This window comes from Numenius arquata, chromosome 21, assembly GCF_964106895.1.
Source record: "Numenius arquata chromosome 21, bNumArq3.hap1.1, whole genome shotgun sequence".
In the NCBI taxonomy this organism is placed as follows: Eukaryota; Metazoa; Chordata; class Aves; order Charadriiformes; family Scolopacidae; genus Numenius; species Numenius arquata.
In genome coordinates this window covers 1105276-1122672 of record NC_133596.1, presented here as the reverse complement: position 1 = coordinate 1122672, position 17397 = coordinate 1105276, and the positions used below count along the sequence as shown (strand labels likewise).

The 17397-nt window shown below is 62.0% G+C and overlaps 1 protein-coding gene across 1 annotated transcript in view; it reads right to left on the bottom strand.

Moving 5' to 3' along the window:
* FOXO6 (forkhead box O6) overlaps window positions 1–6411 on the bottom strand; it is a 35145-nt gene extending 28734 nt beyond the window's left edge. The window contains exon 1 of the mRNA XM_074162053.1: window positions 5971–6411. Coding sequence (XP_074018154.1) covers window positions 5971–6411 — 441 coding nt within the window. The remainder of the gene's footprint in view (window positions 1–5970) is intronic.
* Between the last annotated feature and the right edge of the window lie 10986 nt (window positions 6412–17397).

Genomic DNA, 17397 nt, shown 5'->3' with positions numbered 1-17397 from the left:
GAGCATCCTCACGGGAGACCCAAGGGCATGGTGACACCACGGCTTGGGGGGGATCCCGGGGATGGAGGGTGCCTGCCTGGGGCTGGGGGTCCAACTGTGCCCAGACCCTGCTTCAGCAGTGAAAGAGGGGAGATTCATCCCCTTCCTGAGTGTTCCCCCTGCGAGGACACGGTGGTGCCAGGGGTCCAACCCCACTCCTGAAGCTTGGGGGACCTCCTGCTGACGGCAGCATCCCAGCGAGGACCCCACGGGGTGGGAAGCCAGGCCAAGGAGCTCCAGCTCACTCCCACATCCCAGCTGGCCTGACCCACTGGGGGCAGGGCCTCCCTGCAAAATATTTATGAGGCTTTTTAAGAAGTACAAAGCCAAGCACCAGGAGATTAATTCATTTCCCAGCCCAGGATGCTGGTGCTCCCATCACGGCACCGGGCAAGCGGGAGGGAGGGATACACACAGGGACGGACGGAAGGAACGCCAGGCTGCGAGCACTCTTCTAGTCTGCAGGATCTTAACTGTAGTTTATATTCCAGCGGTTATTAAAAATAAAGGGGGGGGGGGGGGTGTGTGCAGTGGGGAAGCTAAGAGCAGAGCAAGCTGTTCATTTGGAGCCTTTCCCTTGGGTTTAATAAAGCCCCACTCACTGCTGTAGTATCATTTTTATGCTATCATAAAGCCGGACCATTTAGCAGGTTTGTGTTACTTCAGCAGTTAGCGCCGCATGAAAAGCGATTCCAGAAGAAGGGGGGAAAAAAAAAATTAGAAGAAAGATGAAAACCTCCAAAAGGAGAGAGAAAAATGAGGCAGGAAGGAGGAGAGGAGCCTGGGGGATCCCTCACGGCCGTGCCACCAGCAGCGCTGGAGCACAACACAGCAGCTCAGGGGGAGGCGAGTCGGGTCCCCCATCTCTGTGTGAAGTCGGGGACAGGTGAGGAGTCCCCACCCCATCCCCCGGATGCTAAAGGGATGGGTATCCCAGCCCAGCATCCCAGGGGGACCCCACCTGTACTGTGGGAAAGGGTTGGGGGGGGGGGGGCCTCGCATCGGGGGGACCCCGGGGGCATTGCATCCATGGAGACTAGAGAGCCAGGGCGACTTCTCCAGGGGCTGTTTGGGGGATGCAGAGGGGTGTCCCTGGGGTGACAGAGGTGGCAGCTCCCCCTGGCCCCACTCACCCCCCCAGGATGGCTGGGCTCCCCCAGCCCCGCTGCTCCTGGCCGCGGGCAGCTCTCCAGGGAGCACAGGGCTCTCCGTGCCGCTGGAAAAATGGCCATATATGGAGAAGATGGGGATACGTGAGCGGAGCTGAGCCAAACCCCTCCACGGGAGCCCTGACCAGGCACCCCCACGTTCAGCCCAGGGCCATGCCCCCTGCTGAGCCCCCCGGGGATGGGTGGCACCCACCCTGCTAGCCCCAGTGGAAATGGGACAAGCCCACTGGGTAACCCTGAGCCACGTCACTCCCTGAGCCGTGTCACCCCATCCGCCCCATAACTGCCCCCTTCGCCGCTGTGCCACCCCCCCGTGACACCACCCACTCCCTCGCTGGCACCCAAGTTGCTTGCCGCAAGGGGAAAATCATCCCCATTAGTGCCAGGTGCTGGTTTCCAGCCTCACCAGCCACACAGGGCAACGTCCCCGGCAGATGGACTGGCCCCGACGCAGGAGGAAACGGCAGGGGCTCGGGCAGGGGGTGGCATCAGTGACAGGGCACACAGATCCAGCAGCAGCTCCCCTGGGGGATGCTCTCACCGTGTCCCTGCAGTGCCCGGTGGCTCTGTGCTCTGCACTAGCAGGGACAGGGCTGTCCCTCGGGGCTCTCCATGCCCAGCAGGGAGGTGAAGCACGCCTGGGTGCACCCTTGGGCAGCACCCAAGACCACGCTCCTACCCAAACACCCTTTCCAGCCCTTTTTTTTTTTCCTTAATTCATTTCCATCCTGCCCTGCAAAGGGGAAGGTGGCACTTTGGGGGGGTGCTCTGCCTGACAGCCCCCCAACCTAATCACACGGCGCTCCCAGGCCCCCCAGCACCCGTCAGCCCCGGCACCCTGCTCACCACGCTACCGACCCGGTGATATAAAGGAGGAGGAGGTGTAGGGGAGGGCTGAGAAATTAAGGTTTTCAGCGCTGTCAGAGCCACATCAAACAGGCATCCACCAGCTGATTGCTTGATTGTTATATTTTGGATGTCAAACCAGAGCAAGCAGAAACCTTTAAAATGCATCAGTGCCGCTGCCTTTTTGACGGAGGGTGTTGGTTTCCCATTAACAAGTGGAAAGCGTGAGCTGGAGCAGAAAACTTCAAGCGCTTTGGAATTGATAAAATAACAACTCCCTAATTAAGCAGATCTGTCAGTCAACAGGCGCCTGCTGCCCTGCATCGGGAAGCAGCAGCAGGAGCCCGGGGTGCTGGCCCAGCCGCTGCGGCATGGGGACCACCGGGGGATGCAGAGCTCGGGGCGGGCAGTGGCCTGAGCATCCCACCCTCCCCATGAGATAGATCTGGGTCCCGGTCCTGGTGCTGAGCATGGCTGAGGTGTTTAGACGCCATGCCTCAGTCTACCTCACCTTAAAAGCATGTAAGGTGACCCACATGGTGGGGAAGGAGAGGCCTGACCCCAAAACGCACCCTGTGCCTGCATCCTTCCCCCCCGACAGACAATGAACTAGCCTGGGGGGACATATCCCTGACAGACACGTCAGACACCATGGCCAGGCACGGGCGCAGCATCCCCATGGCCGGCTGGATGCGGGAAGGGGTCCTGCTGGGAAAGCTACCCCGCTGCCGGAGCAGGGCAGGGGGGCTTGGAGAAGCAGCCAGCCCCCCACAGGGACGCTGTGCCCTCGGCCAGGCTCCCAGACCTCTGCCATCCCACTCTCCCCAGTGTGGGGAGGCTGCAAAGGAGCTAATTAAAGGAGCAGCCCATTACTGGAGACCCCCCTCCGACACTGCTGTGCTGGGTAATGAAACGCTTTAAATCTGTGATGCTTCTCCCAGGCCTGGGGCAGGAGGGACGTGGCATCTCCAGGGGCTCTTTAATAAGCCGCCAGCAGCTCGTTACTACAAAATTGACTGCCCAATGCTCTGGATGCTCCCCCAGCACCAGGAGCTGCCAGCCTGCCCCGGGGAGCATGCTCGGGGACAACCCAGGGGGTCTGGGGCAGGGGACAGCCAGGAGGGACACGGGGCTGTGGGGAAGGTGTTTAACCCCTGACATGCTGGTGTCCAATGAGACCACCAAGCAAAGGGGGTCTTCCCACGCCATTTCTCGCCCCGGGCTCTGCCAACCCTTGCACCCAGCCGGGGACCGGGCACCTGCAGCATCAGGACAGCCCCAGACACTGTGCCGTGCCCACCGTGCAGGCAGGGGGGTTCGCTGGGTAGTCCTCAGCATCCTGTAGGCTCCGCAACTGGCCGAGCACTGGGCTGGACTAGGAGGTTCAAGCCCCAGTGCCAAGGCAGGTGAAGGGGGGCCGCAGGGAGGGAGCGAGCAGCAGCGGTGCCCCCCAGGCAGCCCCACAGCCCATGGGAGAAACAGGCAGAGCCATGGAGAAGCCGCTCCAACCCAGAGATAGGCCAGGAAGGTGGAGAGCATCCCATCCCAGGGTGCACTCCCGCGAGCCCACCCGAGCAAGTGGCTCCTGCAAATGTCCCTTTGTGCCCAACAGCAGCTGGACCCCGAGCCTGTCCTCTCCCCTGGTACAGCACACACCAGGAAGCCTCCAGGGACGCAGCACCCTTGAGAAAGCCACCAAACCCCATGCCAGGTGACAGGGCTCCACTGGTAGCACCACAGGCAGCACTGGTACGCAGGCCCAGCGCCATCCCTACTCCAAGGGACAAGGGACACCGGGAAGGGCGTGGGGGGCAAGGGATGGGGCTGAACAACCCACGTTGCTCCCACACGCTCCCTGGTGGAGGCTTTGCCAGGAGAAGGTGTTGGCTCACGGGTCCCCTGTGGCTCTGGGACACATCAGGGGACCCCCTGGGTGACAGCTGACACAGGGAAAGGCCACTCCTGCTTCCCAGGAGGATGCCCTCGAGGGTCGCCTCTGCCAGGGCTGATGTGGGCTGGCAGCACTGCTGTCACAGCCTGTCCTCACCCAGGGGCCAAAGCCAGTGATGGCGTAGGCAGGATGGGAAGCCTGTGCCACCTCGCACACCCGCACAGACACACCCGTGCGCTGCCATGGTCCCCTGTGCACGCCCTGGCATGCCCAGAGAGGACACAGGTCACTCCTCTGACCCACGCAAGCTGGGGGTGGATGAAACCCCAGCACTTGCTTGTGACAAGGACGGTCTGTCTCCAGCCGGGGTCCTTCCCACCAAGGGAGGTCTTTGCTCCATGGCTTTGGCTCCTGTGCCAGCACCAGGTCACACGGGCATCCCCCTTCCCCACTCTCGCCCGGCCGCGGGCACACAAACTCGCTCACAGCGCTGTCCCCTCATCCTTGCTCCCCCAGACTGCCCGTCAGGGACACCCAGCTGGGGGGTCCCCGAGCATCCCACACCCCCAGTGATGCGTGGCTGCCCAGGAATCCCTTCGCTCCTCACCCCAGCCCTCCTGTGCACCACTCCAGAGCCCCAACAAACCTCCCCATCGTGTCCCCAGAGCCCATCAGTGCATGCCACCCACTGTCCCCGACGGGTGCAAGTCCTGGAGAGACCCTTCTCCCCCTCGGCACATGCCCAAGCCCAGGCAGGTCTCACCCCAAGGGGAGGTTTGATCAGCCTCCTGCGACCTCTGCAGCACCCAGCACCCTCCACGGGTGACTGTCCGCACCAGGGGGGACGCCAGCTGTCCCCTGCCCACCCATCACGAGCAAAGCAGGGCAGAGAGGACACCCAGCCTCCACCGCAGCACCAGCTCTCATGGCTCAGCCATGGGTGCCCCGGGCAGACCGAGTCCGGCCTCCCTGCCCCAAAACAGCCCCATTTGCAACCAAGAAGGACACCAGGGCAGGCTGGGTCCAGCCACCTCTGACAGAGTCAGGGCACATCGTGCCAGGACCACAGGTTGGAATTAGAGCCCCTGAAGCCTCATTACACACTAATCACACTGGAGGTGACAGGGCTTAGGGGAGGGCTTAAGAGAAACCGTCTCCTTTTTACTGACACCATCTGGACACAGGCGATCTCTTCCCCCTTCCCAGCGTGGGGCCCGGCGAGCGCCAGCCGGAGGGGCAGGAGCTGGTGTGACCCCCCAGGACCCAGCACCCTCCGTGCCCTCACCCGGTGCCGGGATGGTCCATGCGAGGCAGCCTCTGGCACCAAGCGAGAGAGGGATCGCTCCCTGTGCCAGGCATTTCTAACAAGCCCACAGTGCAAGCCGGGAGCAGAGCCAGCGTGGAGCCATAGGGACCGTGTATCACCCCCCAGGAGCGGGACATGGCCCCAGGGAAGGCGAGGGCCAAGATAGGGGAGACGCACTGGGTAAGAGTGCATTTTTTACCCGGAACTGGGTAAAAGCCAGGCTGGAGACACCTGTTTGGGGACAGCCCTCCCTCCGGCTGTCCTCCCAGGCATGCCACCGGCACTTGGGGACCTGGCACAGCTTGGGTGCCCGCAGGCAGGGACAGGCAGAGCCATGGGATTGTCATTCACCATACCCCAGTGATCACAGACCAGCAGGAGAACTGGCTATGGCCACCCTCCCCGCCGCCATCCCCCCCTCCCTGACCTCCACGGGGAGGATGGCAGCACGGCGCTCCGGCTCCATGCCACCCGGCTCCATGCCCCCAGGCCAGCGGATGAGCCAGGGACGAGACCACCCTGCTTCCGACGCACAACATTGCGAGACACTCTCTCTCCCCAAAACTTGACTGAAACCTTTTGCCCCCAACCACAAGAAAAGCGGGGATCGCCCCAGCCCGGGGCAAGCTCCAGCTGCCCAGGGGGAAGCATCCAAGCACCGGTGCACCTTCGGGAGCAAGGGGGGAAAGTTGCGCTGGGGGCCGGGGGGGGTCAGGTACCTTCCAGCCGGCGGAGCTGTTGCTGTCTCCTTTATCCTTAAAGTAGGGGACGTATCGCACCATCCAGTCGTAGATCTGGGAGAGGGTGAGGCGCTTCTCCGGGGAGCTCTCGATGGCTTTGGTGATGAGGTCGGCGTAGGAGAGGTTGCCCCAGGCGTTCCTCCGGGAGGTCTTGGCCTTGCGGAGCTGCCCGACGTCCGCGCCGGGGGGCGGCAGGGAGGCGGCGGCGGCGGCTCCTCTGCGCTCCACCGGGGCCGCCGCGTTCTCGGCTCCCTCCCCGCCGCCGGCCGCCAGCGCCGGGGGTCCCCCCACCGCGCCCCCATCCTCCTCCTCCGCCGCGAAGTCGGGGTGGGGGAGAGGCCAAGTGCAGGACCGGGGCCGGCTCTGCGGCTCGAAATCCGGGTCGATCTCCACCTGATGCGCCTGAAGCTTTTCTTCCATGGTCCCCTCCCCGCCGCTCTCCTTCCCCCCCCCCTCCACCTCCCTCAAACAACCCCTTCCCCGGAGTTACTGTCGGTTTCCACCCAAGGAAAAAAAAAAAAAAAAAAAAAAAAAAGGAGAAAAAAAAATAAAAAACCAAAAAAAACCACCCCAAAACACGAGAGGGAGCGGAGTGCGAAGAAGGGCTCCAAGCTCGGCTGGCGGGGGAGAAGGGAAGGAGGAGCCGCTGGTCCTGGCGGGGCGCGGGCGGTGCAGCCCCGGGTCCGGCGGAGCTCTAGCAGGCGGCTCTGCCCGGCTCCGCGCCGGGGGACGAGCGGCTAACGGGAGAGACGAGCCGGGGGAGACGCTGCATATTCATCGGTCGCCTCTCCGGCCCCGGGCGAGACGGGGGTTCGGTTTTTTGGTTTGGTTTTTTGGGTTTTTGTTGGGTTTTTTTGTTGGGTTTTTTTTTTGGTTTTTGGTTTTTTTTACCAGCCGCGGAGCTCCGGAGTCGTTCCCGGCACAATAGGCAGCGGGGCGGCTGCGGGCGGGCAGGGCGCGGGGGCTGCCGCATCCATCGGCGGACGCTGCACCGGGCTGGCGGCGCGGTCAGGCAGCAACAGATGAACCCGAGCGACCGGCGGCGGGCGGCATCCTCGGCCGGGGACCGGCGTACTCCGGGCGGCGGGGCACCTGGGCGGGGAGAAGCGGAATGGACGGACGGACGGATGGGGCGGGGGGAGCCCTTGACACGGCGGGGGGCCCGGCGCTAAGTCCGGCGGCGCGGCGGAGCCATGCTGGCGGGCGGCAAACGCACCTGACAGCGCCGGGCGAGGGCGGCGGCGGCGGGCGGCGGGCGGCTCCCCGCCCCTACGCCCCCCCGCTCCGTTTCAGCGGCCGCGCACCTGCCCCCCGCCGCCGCCGCCGCCGCCGCGCTGCCGCCGTGGGCCGCATGCTGGGGGGGGGGGGGGGCGGCCGCCGTTCGTTCGGTTCGGTTCGGCGCGTCCCTCCGCTCCCCTCCTTCCCTCCGCCGTGCCCGGCCCCGAATGCGGCCGCCGCCGTGACACGGGGGGGAGGGCCCGGAGGGGCGGGGGGAGGGCGGGGGCGGGGAGGGCCCCGGCGCCGCGCGGGGCAGCGGCGGGGCGGGACGGAGCGGAGCGGCCCCGACACCGCGACCTCCCCCCTCCCGGCCCGCGGACCCCCGGCGGCGGCGGCGGCCCCACGTGCGCCCCGGGCGCCCCCCATTGTTGCCCCGAGCCGCCGCCGCCTCCTCATTGGCGGGAGGCGCCCGGCGGACACGCCCCCCCCGCCCGCCCATTGGCGCGGCGCCGGCGGGACGCTCGGCGGAGGGGGGGGGATTGGGTGAGCGAGGGGGGCGGGTCCGCCCCGCTGGTGACGTCAGGGGTGCCGGCTGCATCCGCGCGTCACCCCGGGCAACACCGGCCGCGGGACACGCCCCTTTACTACGGGCCACGCCCCCTCGGCCAACTCGGTCACGCCCCCGCAGCGGGCGGCCGGGGAGACCCCCCGAGAGCGGGCCCCGCCCCCAAACCGCACAACCCCGCCCCCTTCCAGGACGACACGCCCCCTTTCGCGCAAGCCCCGCCCCCAGGGCAGGACGCGCCCCGGCCGCCTGCAGCCCCCCGGGGTCCCGGCGGGGCCGGTGACTCCCCGGTGACGTCACAGCAGGGGTGTGAGGCGGCGATGAGGTCAGACCCGCCGAGCCCAGGGGGATGCCTGCAGTCCCCCCTGCGCCGGGTCGGGCCTGGCGAGGCGGGAGGTCGAGGGCAGCTCGGTTCCCCCCAGCCCCACGGGCGCTGCACCCACGGGGGTGTCCGCTCACCCCGCATCCCTCGCCCTGCACCCACGGGGGGCGTGTGGCTGACCCCCCCACGCCTCCCTACCTGCACCGCACTAGGGTGCCACCCCTCCCCATGCACCCCCACCTGCACCCACCGGGGACACGCAACCGCCCCTGCTCCCAGTGGGGACACCGGTGCCTGCAGGAGCTCTGTGTCCCCCCACCCACCTCTGTCTCCCCCATGCCACCTGCTCTGACCATCCCCACCGCCGCCCCGTCCCTCCACACCTGCCGTGCCTCACTGGCCCTGGGGACGCTGCCACCCGGGCGCCTGGGTCCCGCTGGGCCTTTGTCACCCTCGCTGCCACCGGTTGTGCCTGTGCCACAGTCACACGCAACGCTTTTCCTGCAGCCCCATTCCCCATCAGAGGGGGACGGGCTGAGGTTACCCAAGCAACTCTGAAGCTGGTGATTCCAGCCTTGAAGTGCTTGGCCTGACAGCTCTCATAATATAATAAAGTATAATATAATCTAATAAATATACTATAATGTAATAAATATAATACAATATACAGGAGGGACTTGACAAGTGCTCTGTTTCACACAACCTGCAAGTGGTGGCGGTGGCTGCAGATGCCCCGGCTGTCCCTGGAGGCACATCCCAGCTGGTGGGGGGCTGAGGGGTTGCGTTCCCCCACCGTCTGCCACGTAGATGGGGACCTGCTGGCCAAGCCCCACATCTACTGGTTCCACTGGTCCGGGTGGGCTGACCCAGGCTGCCACCACATGTGCCCTGGCCACACGGGGTGTACGGTGCCCGAGCAGCCTCAGGACAGACCTGTCCCCAACCCCCCCCCCAACCCTACAGACCCCAGGGTGGAGCCAGCCCCTGCACCTCCCTGTGCCTCCCTCCTCCCTGCAGCATTTCTCCTGGGATCTCTCCCAAATTTCCCCTGTTACAGTTCACACCCACGGTCTCCTTCCCCGTGGGCCCAGAGGCAGGATCATTCCCTCCTCTCTCCTTTTCCCCACTTCGAGCCCAGCGGCGTTTCTTCCCTGGGTCTTGCCTTTATTAGTCAAAACCCTCCCACATTTCTCACCTGCTCTTCCAGCCTTGTTTTTCCAGCCCAGGCTCAGCTCCCCGGTGCCGAGCTGGGCGGGAGGGTCCCATCCTGCACAGCCCTCCCCATGGGTGCCTCTCCCTGCCCGGCGCCGCTGGGTTTCTCCAGCAGCATTTCTCCTCCTCCGCTGCAGCGGGTGCATCTCCCTGTGGTTACCCTGAGCCACCCCATCCCCTGGGTGACAGTGTCCTCGCTGCAGCAGGTGCATCTCCCTACCATAGCCCTGACCCACCTCGTCCCCCGAGTGACAGTGCTCGGTGTTGTCGTGTCACCTCTGTGCTTTATCACTGCCTCATGCTGCAGAAACCCTAATGCTTGCTCACCCACTGCCTCAGTTTCCCCACCTGCAAAGCAGTATTTACCCTTTCAGACAAGGGTGGCTGCGAGTGGCGAAGGTGACAGGCAGGTGTTAGATGGCTTTGTGACTCCTTGTACCTAAAAGCAACCAAAGCTGGCCAGTACTCCCTTCCCAGGCTTGCCCAGGGTCCTCCTCACTCGTCCCCAAGGGTTGGAGCAACACATTTCTGGGTGCCCCAGCCAAGGCACCCGCAGGTCCGGGGGGAGCACAGAGGTGGGTGTTGAGCCCTCTACCCCCCAGCAGCAGCACGGGGCTGGCTTCCAGCACCACCTTCCCCAGCACCTGGTTAATTATCACTTAACCGCCTGGCACCAGGCTGGAGCATCCCCATTAAGGCATCTGCATGCTGCCACCGGCCCCGTTAAGCAGCAGGACTGGCTGCTCATCCAGCACTTTACGGTAAGAGGAGTCTGGGGAGCAGAGCTGGGGGACACCGAGCTGCCGTGTCTCTCCTCCACACCCCAGGGTCCCCCTTGGTCCCCGCTGCACCATCCCAGATGCCAAGCTGGAAGCTGGGGGGGGGGGGGAATTGCTCAGTGGGGTAAGCACTGGGATTTCACAGATTTTTATTAGTTAAAAGCATCTGCCACCTCTCACCTGCTCCCCCAGCCCTGCTTCTCCAGGAGCCAGGGTGAGCACCAGAGCAGCAGTTCTAGGTCGGGAGAGCAGAGCAGAGCCCAGCTGGGTGGCAGGGATGGGGTGATTGGGGGCGGGGGGGGGAGTTGCAGGACCCGGCCACACATTTCTCTCCAGCATCGTCCTCACGGCCAACGCAGCCCTTGCCTCATGCAGCTCCTTTCTCTGCAGTGCCTGGGCAAAGGCATCCTGTGGGGTGCAGTGCTCCCCCCAACTCTTCCCAGCTGGCCAGAAAACAGCGTTCCCCCGGCTCCCAGACTGCAGGACAGGAGCCAGTTTGCTCTTGACAACGATGGCACTCAACTCCTTGGTTTATCATGTGAAGCTCACGCTTCAGGAGAAGGAGGGAGGGGCTGTCTTACATGGATGTGTCCAGCTCCAGGGAGGTGCCTGGCACCCCCAAGGGGAGAGAAGGAGGCTGAAAGGGAAAATGGGAGCTCAGTGGGGATGGAGCGAGTGGGACCAGCTCTGATATGTCCTGCCACACACATGACGAGCTGCTTTGAGCAAGCGACAATGGCAGTAAGGTGGGCTGTAGCTGCCTTGTCCCAGCATTGCCCCCCACAATGCAGCAGATTGTGCCCACCATCAGCAGATGGACGCTCCAGCCTGGGGACTGGTGGGTGCTTTAGTGCCTCGGCTGCTGCAAGTCACCTGAAAAACTGGTCTGAATGGTCCCAGAATGGACTTCCAGTGAGACTCACACTGACCCCCGCGGCATCTGCTCCCCAGGGCAAACCCCCCTCCTCGAGAAGGGGGAATCGGGACAGCAGGGAGAGCTGAGGGGGGATCATACCCACCAATGAGAGACATGAAGGGAGAGGGGTCAGTTGCGGGATGAGGAGGAGGAGCAAGAGAAGGAGGAAGAAGGAGGAGGAAGGCTGCTGCAGGCATCTCCTCACTGATCCTGGGCAGGGTGGTGCAGCCTGAGCCCCTGCTGGACCATCTCCCCTGCAGCTCTGAGCAGAGCCAAGGCTTGGTGTCCTTGTCCGGTGCTGGTGTCACCTCCTGTCCTACCAGGTCAGCAGGACCTCCATCGTTCTTCCACCTAAATAATTCCTGCAACAGCTCATGCGTACCACCTCCTCTGCCCTCTTCCCCCCTCACCCCCGATTTACACCTGAGGGCTGTTTTGAAGCCCCCACCTCCTTCACTATCCCTGCTGGGGGGTGCCCAGGGCCCATAGCAGAGCCCCACGGGTGGTGATGGAGCTGTGGGAGCCAGTGTGGGAGCTGAGGAGGGACCGTGCTAGGCAGTGCCCCGCTAGAAGGCAGATGGAGATATCTGCCCACGCAAAAAAAAACACCAGCAGGCTCCAAGGTCTGCATTTGTGGCCGATTTGTCTTCTCTGCCAAGGAAAAATCCAGCTTTCAGCATCCCAACAGAAGGTACCCAGCTGCAGGGGTGCTCCCCTGGCACTGGTCTGGCTGGGTGAGAGGAGAGTGAGCAGCAGCGAGGGAGAGGGGAGCACCTCCAGGGTGCCCATCTCGCCCCACAGCCCATCACCCTCACCTCAGGCCACTCCAGCAGCCCCCCAGTCCCGCCGGGAATCAGCAGACAAGATTTCCCATGGGTGGCCGTAGAAAGCCAGGGGGAAAGCACCAAGAAAACCCCGGCAGCCTTCAAGGCACCTGCTCTGCACTGAGAGGCGAAGCCACACGTGCAGCACATCCCATGAGATGGAAATTCACCCGAATGTTAATTCGGGCCTTTGAAATGCCGCCTGTGAGGATCCAGCATCGCCTCCTCGCAGAGCACCCACGTGTCACGGCGCAAAAGGATCTCAAGCGGCACGTATTAAAAAATACTTTCACGGAACATAAAGTGGAAGTTAAGTGAATGAAATGATAAAGTCAAAATGAAATATTTTTACTTTCCTGAAATGAGCTTGGTGTTTTGACATGATCAGAATAAACATTTTGACACTGCTGAAACAAGAAAGTCAAAGTGATTCTGCTAGACTCCTTCCTGGAGAAAATGGCAGCAAAATCGACAAGTTCCCAGGGAAAGATTTGATTTCAATAAACCCCTGTTTTCTGATGGAAAACCGTTCCAGGCAATGTTTTTCTCCAGCCCTGTTCAGCGAGCAGGTTTCCAGGAGAGACCTGGGTCACCCACTTGCCAGGCATCCGACTCGTTCCCTGGAGCCGTGGCAAGAGGGAGGAAGGGAGGAAGGAAGGAAAGGGAGGGAGGGAGGGAGGGAAGGAGGGAAAGCTGCCTCCATCCCGCCTGGGAAAGGGTGGGATGAGGAGGGATGGACTCACCATGTGCACCTTGGGGTTAGATTATCCAGTGTCTCGTAAGGGCTGATGCTGAACCCTCACTCTGCAAAAGGGGCTCAGGCAGCCCAACAGCAGCGGGATTTGTCCCCTCCTTCATGTCCGTGTTCATGCCCATGTCATGTCAAACCAAGAACATAAGCAGGACTAAATTTTTATACTTTTACTTGGGGAAATTTCAAGAACAAATGTTTTTAGTGGAAAACCAAAATCGTTGCATTGTGAAAGGCTGGAGTTTTGCTGAAAACGCAAGCAGACACTTTAGGAATAGTCTCATGTACCTGAAAGCTCCATTTTTTTATGTCATAGGAGTTGGGTGGAAAATCTCTGATCAACCTTTGGTGTACACTATAGGTATTAAATTTTGCTCCAGAGCGGCTTTTGGGGGGAAATCTTCTCTTTAATAATAGTAATGCTTAATAATAGTTTTCAATGCTAATTCTTGGTAACAATTCCATGTGATTAAGTATACCTTTGCTCAATAGAAAACGGTGTATATCATTCAACAAGTTCATGAACCCTCTAATCTCACCTTCTGGCATAGCTCCTGTGGCCAAACATGAAGGCAGTAAAATCTCTGCAGCCCAGCACACTATTCCCTCTCTCCAAAAAAAGGCTTCATCAGCTCCTCTGGGCTCAGCATCACCCTGAACAGCTCAGTGACTGGTCACAGTCCCCCAAGGCAGAGTCCCCCATCATCTAAGGGAGGACTGATTTGGCAAGAGACCTCGGTGGGATGCGGTGGGCTCCTAGCGCTGCTGTCCCACAGGTGAGGGCATGAAACCCTTGCCAGACACTCGTTTTTTGTGTGGATGGATCACTACACCTTTAGCACCCACAAGGGTGTCAGCAGGGCTGTGTCAATCCCAATGGGAAGCATTTACTGGCAGCTGAGCCTCTTCGGGGAGCCCCCTCCACCTCCCAGGTCCATATGGGGGACTGTGCCCGCGTTCTGAGTCTCTGCTTTGCCCCCTGCCCTGCCATGGCCTTGGTGACCTGTAGGAAATCACCAACACTGGCCACCTCCCCCATTGTCACCCCCTGTGGGTGCTGTTGGTGGCCAGTGTGGAGCTGAGCAAAAGGCCACCCCAGCCCCAGCCCCCTCTGGGCACCGCACCAGGGGGTCCCCAACATCCCTGCTGGGCTTCACCATGCATGATGGCATCTGTGCCGGGGGCTTGGTTACCCCTGAATTTGCAAGTTTGATTCCTCAGACTGAGATCAGTCATAGCTCCTTCAACAGCTTCAACCTCTATTTGCATTTAGAGGCGAAAACATTCCTCTCGGAGGTTGCATGCTAATGCAGCATCCAGGAATCCTGCATGATTGCCTCCTAGTTAGTCTCATCTGCCTGAGTGAGCTGAAAACTGTTAAACACATTGAGTGTGTCAGACCAGATATTATCAGAAATAAGACTACCTTTCGCTGGCACCCACGGCTTGCAGACACACAGCAAAGAGTTATTTAAATCTTTTCCAGCTGTCTCCCATGTTTCCAGAGAGGCTCAGCTCTGACAGGTCTTTTAACCCTTCCCTTCCAATAGGTGATGGTATTTTGGTTTGCTCTTTCCTCTCCTGGGCTTCAGGAGTCTCCGCTGGCTTTGTCCAGTTCCCCGTGGTCCACTCACCCCTGTGGGCTCCTCTCCGCAGCACCAGAGATGTCTCCCACCACCCTCCGCCTTGTTTGCACACCCAGCAGCCACCCCGGCCGGAGACGGCGCTGGCAGCCCCAGGTACCCTCACGCAGCCCCTCCACTTCCAGTTTTGGACCCCTCCAAACTTCTCTCTGCGCTTCACATTTCAGTGACGAACCCCAAAGCCTCTGGGCCGCCAGCCCGATCCCTCCCCAGCCCAGCTTGGCGCTCTCCCCACCACCGCCTCCTCGGAGCGGGGCTGCGTGGCTGCCTTCCCGGAGCGCATACTGAGAGCGCTGTTTCACGAGCCTGCCTTGGAGCAGGAGCAGGAATCGAGAGTGAAACCCCAGTTTGCATGGCCAGCATGTTTGAGAAGGGCCATCTGGCTGGGCTGGCGGTCCAAGCTGAATTTGCTGGATGGTTTTGAAGGTCACCAAGCAGGGACTGAACGCGCTTCCATATTTTCCCGTATAAATACCTGCATCTCCAAGGGAGAGAGCAGGAGCATACGCCCGCAGGAAGGGGCTGCGCGTGCCCTGCCTGGAGAAAGGGGGGGTGGGCAGGACCCCAGAGCAAAGAAACAGGGCTGCAGGAGCACACACACAGACGGGCACGCACACACACGTGCACACAGACGCTTGCTGACACACCCGTGTGTGCATTCTCGTGTGCACTCACATGTGGGCCACATGGACTCACGTAAACATCTGCCCACAGTCATGTACCTGCACACACACACCCGTGCATGGACACGCATCATGCAAATACACACATGACCATCCAAACACACACATGCACCTGCTCAGAGACCCTGGTTCTTCCAGCTGGGACAGGCTCCATCCCCAAGCCAGGTGGCTCTGATTGCCCTGGGCCATGCTGCTCCAGCAGCAGAGCTGGGTTTCCTTGTGCCCATGGGCTCCAGAGAGCCCCTTGTGTCCCCACAGCAGCCAGGAAGAGGAAAGGAATAACTCAAGATCCCCAAGACCCTTGAAGACCCCTTGCTCCAAGTCTTCCACAGCCACCCAGCCTTGTGCTACACTGCCCGGACCCAGATCCAGCACCCAGCACCCAGCCGCAGCGCTCAGGACCTTCTCCCAGCCATGCTGACCACCGCATGGGGACAGCCAGCCCCATGCCATTCTGACAGGACCAAAGCTCTCTGCTGCTGTCCTGGAGAGCCCTGGGAAAGAGCTCTGGGTTCCTGATGCCCCTCGGTGCCATCCTGGTGCCCACACCTGGTGCCATGGAGCCCAGCCATGTCCCCTTGCCCCGAGGAGAGCAAGTGCTCGGGGCAGGCATCTGTATCATCGGCCAGGAATGAAGCATCCTTTGCGTGCGTGGGGCAGGGAGCCAGTGACTGGGGGTGGGGGGAGGGGGTGGAGAAGGCAGTGCTGCTGGTCACCACCGCGGGGGAACATGTTTCTCATCATTGCGTGCCACGAGGCATGAGGGGGACAGCGTGGGGACGAGCACGGGTCAGCGTCCAACCCGCTCGGAGCATTTCTCGGTGCGGCCAGCTGACATTTTGCTGGACTTCGCTGCCAGCGCCACCCTGCAGGAGGGGAGTTACCTCCACCCAGGGCACAGACCTGGCTCTTGCAGTGACTATGAGGGTCTCACCCCATCACAGCCCCAGGCCCAGCTGGGTCCTGCATCCCCACGGTCACAGGGAGCTGAGACCATCACTGTGCCAGCTCTGCACTGACCCAGGGAAGCCAGGAGGGAGATTTGCCAGGGCCATCACAGCCCTGGGTCCCTGCACTGGGTCCATGCCCACTCCCACACACACCCCCAGCCCTGGCTCCCCTGGGCAGCCCTGCTTTGGGTGCAGGGAGAACTGAAAGGTCGTGGCAGGAGAGGGCACCCATGGGAGAGCCCATCCAGACGCAAAGTTGCAGCTGGTGATGCCGCAGCCCCAGGAAAGCCTGCAGAGGAGACGAGGCTGAGCTGGGGGGGCACAGGAGGGGCAGATGCTGGAGGCCTGGGTTTCTCCCAGTGCCTCGGGACCCTCGGCCGTGCCTGGGTGAGGTGGAGGGCTGTGCTCCCTGGCACGGCCACACACACCCTCCCTGGCATCCCTGCGTCTCTGCCACTCCAGCCAGGGCTGGAAGCCTGGGGCCGGCTGCCCGGTGGATGTCCACGAAATGGGGGTGTCCCCAGGGCTGCCTGCCGCTCCCCTAACGGGGCCAAGTCCTGCACCCACAGCCTGGGCACCCCAGCCTTGTCCCAGAACATCTGCTTGGTCCCCACCAGGCTTTTCTTTGGGACTGCACCCTCCTTTTCCCTCCTTTTCCCTGTAAGATGCACAGCCTGTTTGTAATTTGGGAGTTTCTCACCCACGGCCCCCAGTGCCCATGAAACACAGCCAGAGCTTTAGTAGGCAGAAGTGGCGCTGAGAGGCACTTCCCACCCCCAAACCACGCACCCAGACCTGAGGCTCATGCTGGGGGACACCCCTCCCCCGCCAAAGCCCCAACTGGGTGCCAAGGCATCCCCTCCTGCAGGGACCCCACACCCATGGAAGCCTTCTCCCACGGGAGTGCGGTGGTACCCACACCGGCGTGGGAGGGAAGCAGGATGCTGAGCGCCAGCACAGGCATGGCCAGCCCATCTAGAGCACAGGGAGCATCCCAAGCGGAAAACAGCCAGTGCGAGGCAGGGAGGAGGGTGCGGCCGAGCGGGTCGGCGCAGGACCCGCTCCCCGCTCTGCCCTGCCAGAGCCTTGCCGGGAAGCCTTAGGCAGGTGCTGGCGTCTCCCCCAGCCTCACCCCACGGGGCCACGCTGGGTGGGCAGCATTCCCTCCCGTTCCAGCCGCCCGGCTCAGCCCCAGCAAACCCCCCCAGCCGGCTGCAAACCCCACGGCGAGGGACTCGGAGACACCCCAGGGCAGGGACGCCAAAAAAAATATGCCTCCGTCCAGTGGAAAATTACAGATGCTTTTTTTTTAAAGGGTTAGGTGATGTGTTTTGGGTTTTTTTTCCCCTGTTTGTGCAGGTATTTGTCAGAGGATATTTTTAAACGAGAGCAGAGCTCATTTGAAGAAGTTAACCAGCGCAGCATCCGAACGGCCTGTGTTCCAGCATTCCTGCGGCTCAGGCCAGCAGGGACCTGCTGACCCGGCCAGAGAGGTCGGCCGGGAGAGGACATGCCGTTCCCTGCCGCTCCCCGCGGGGAGGAG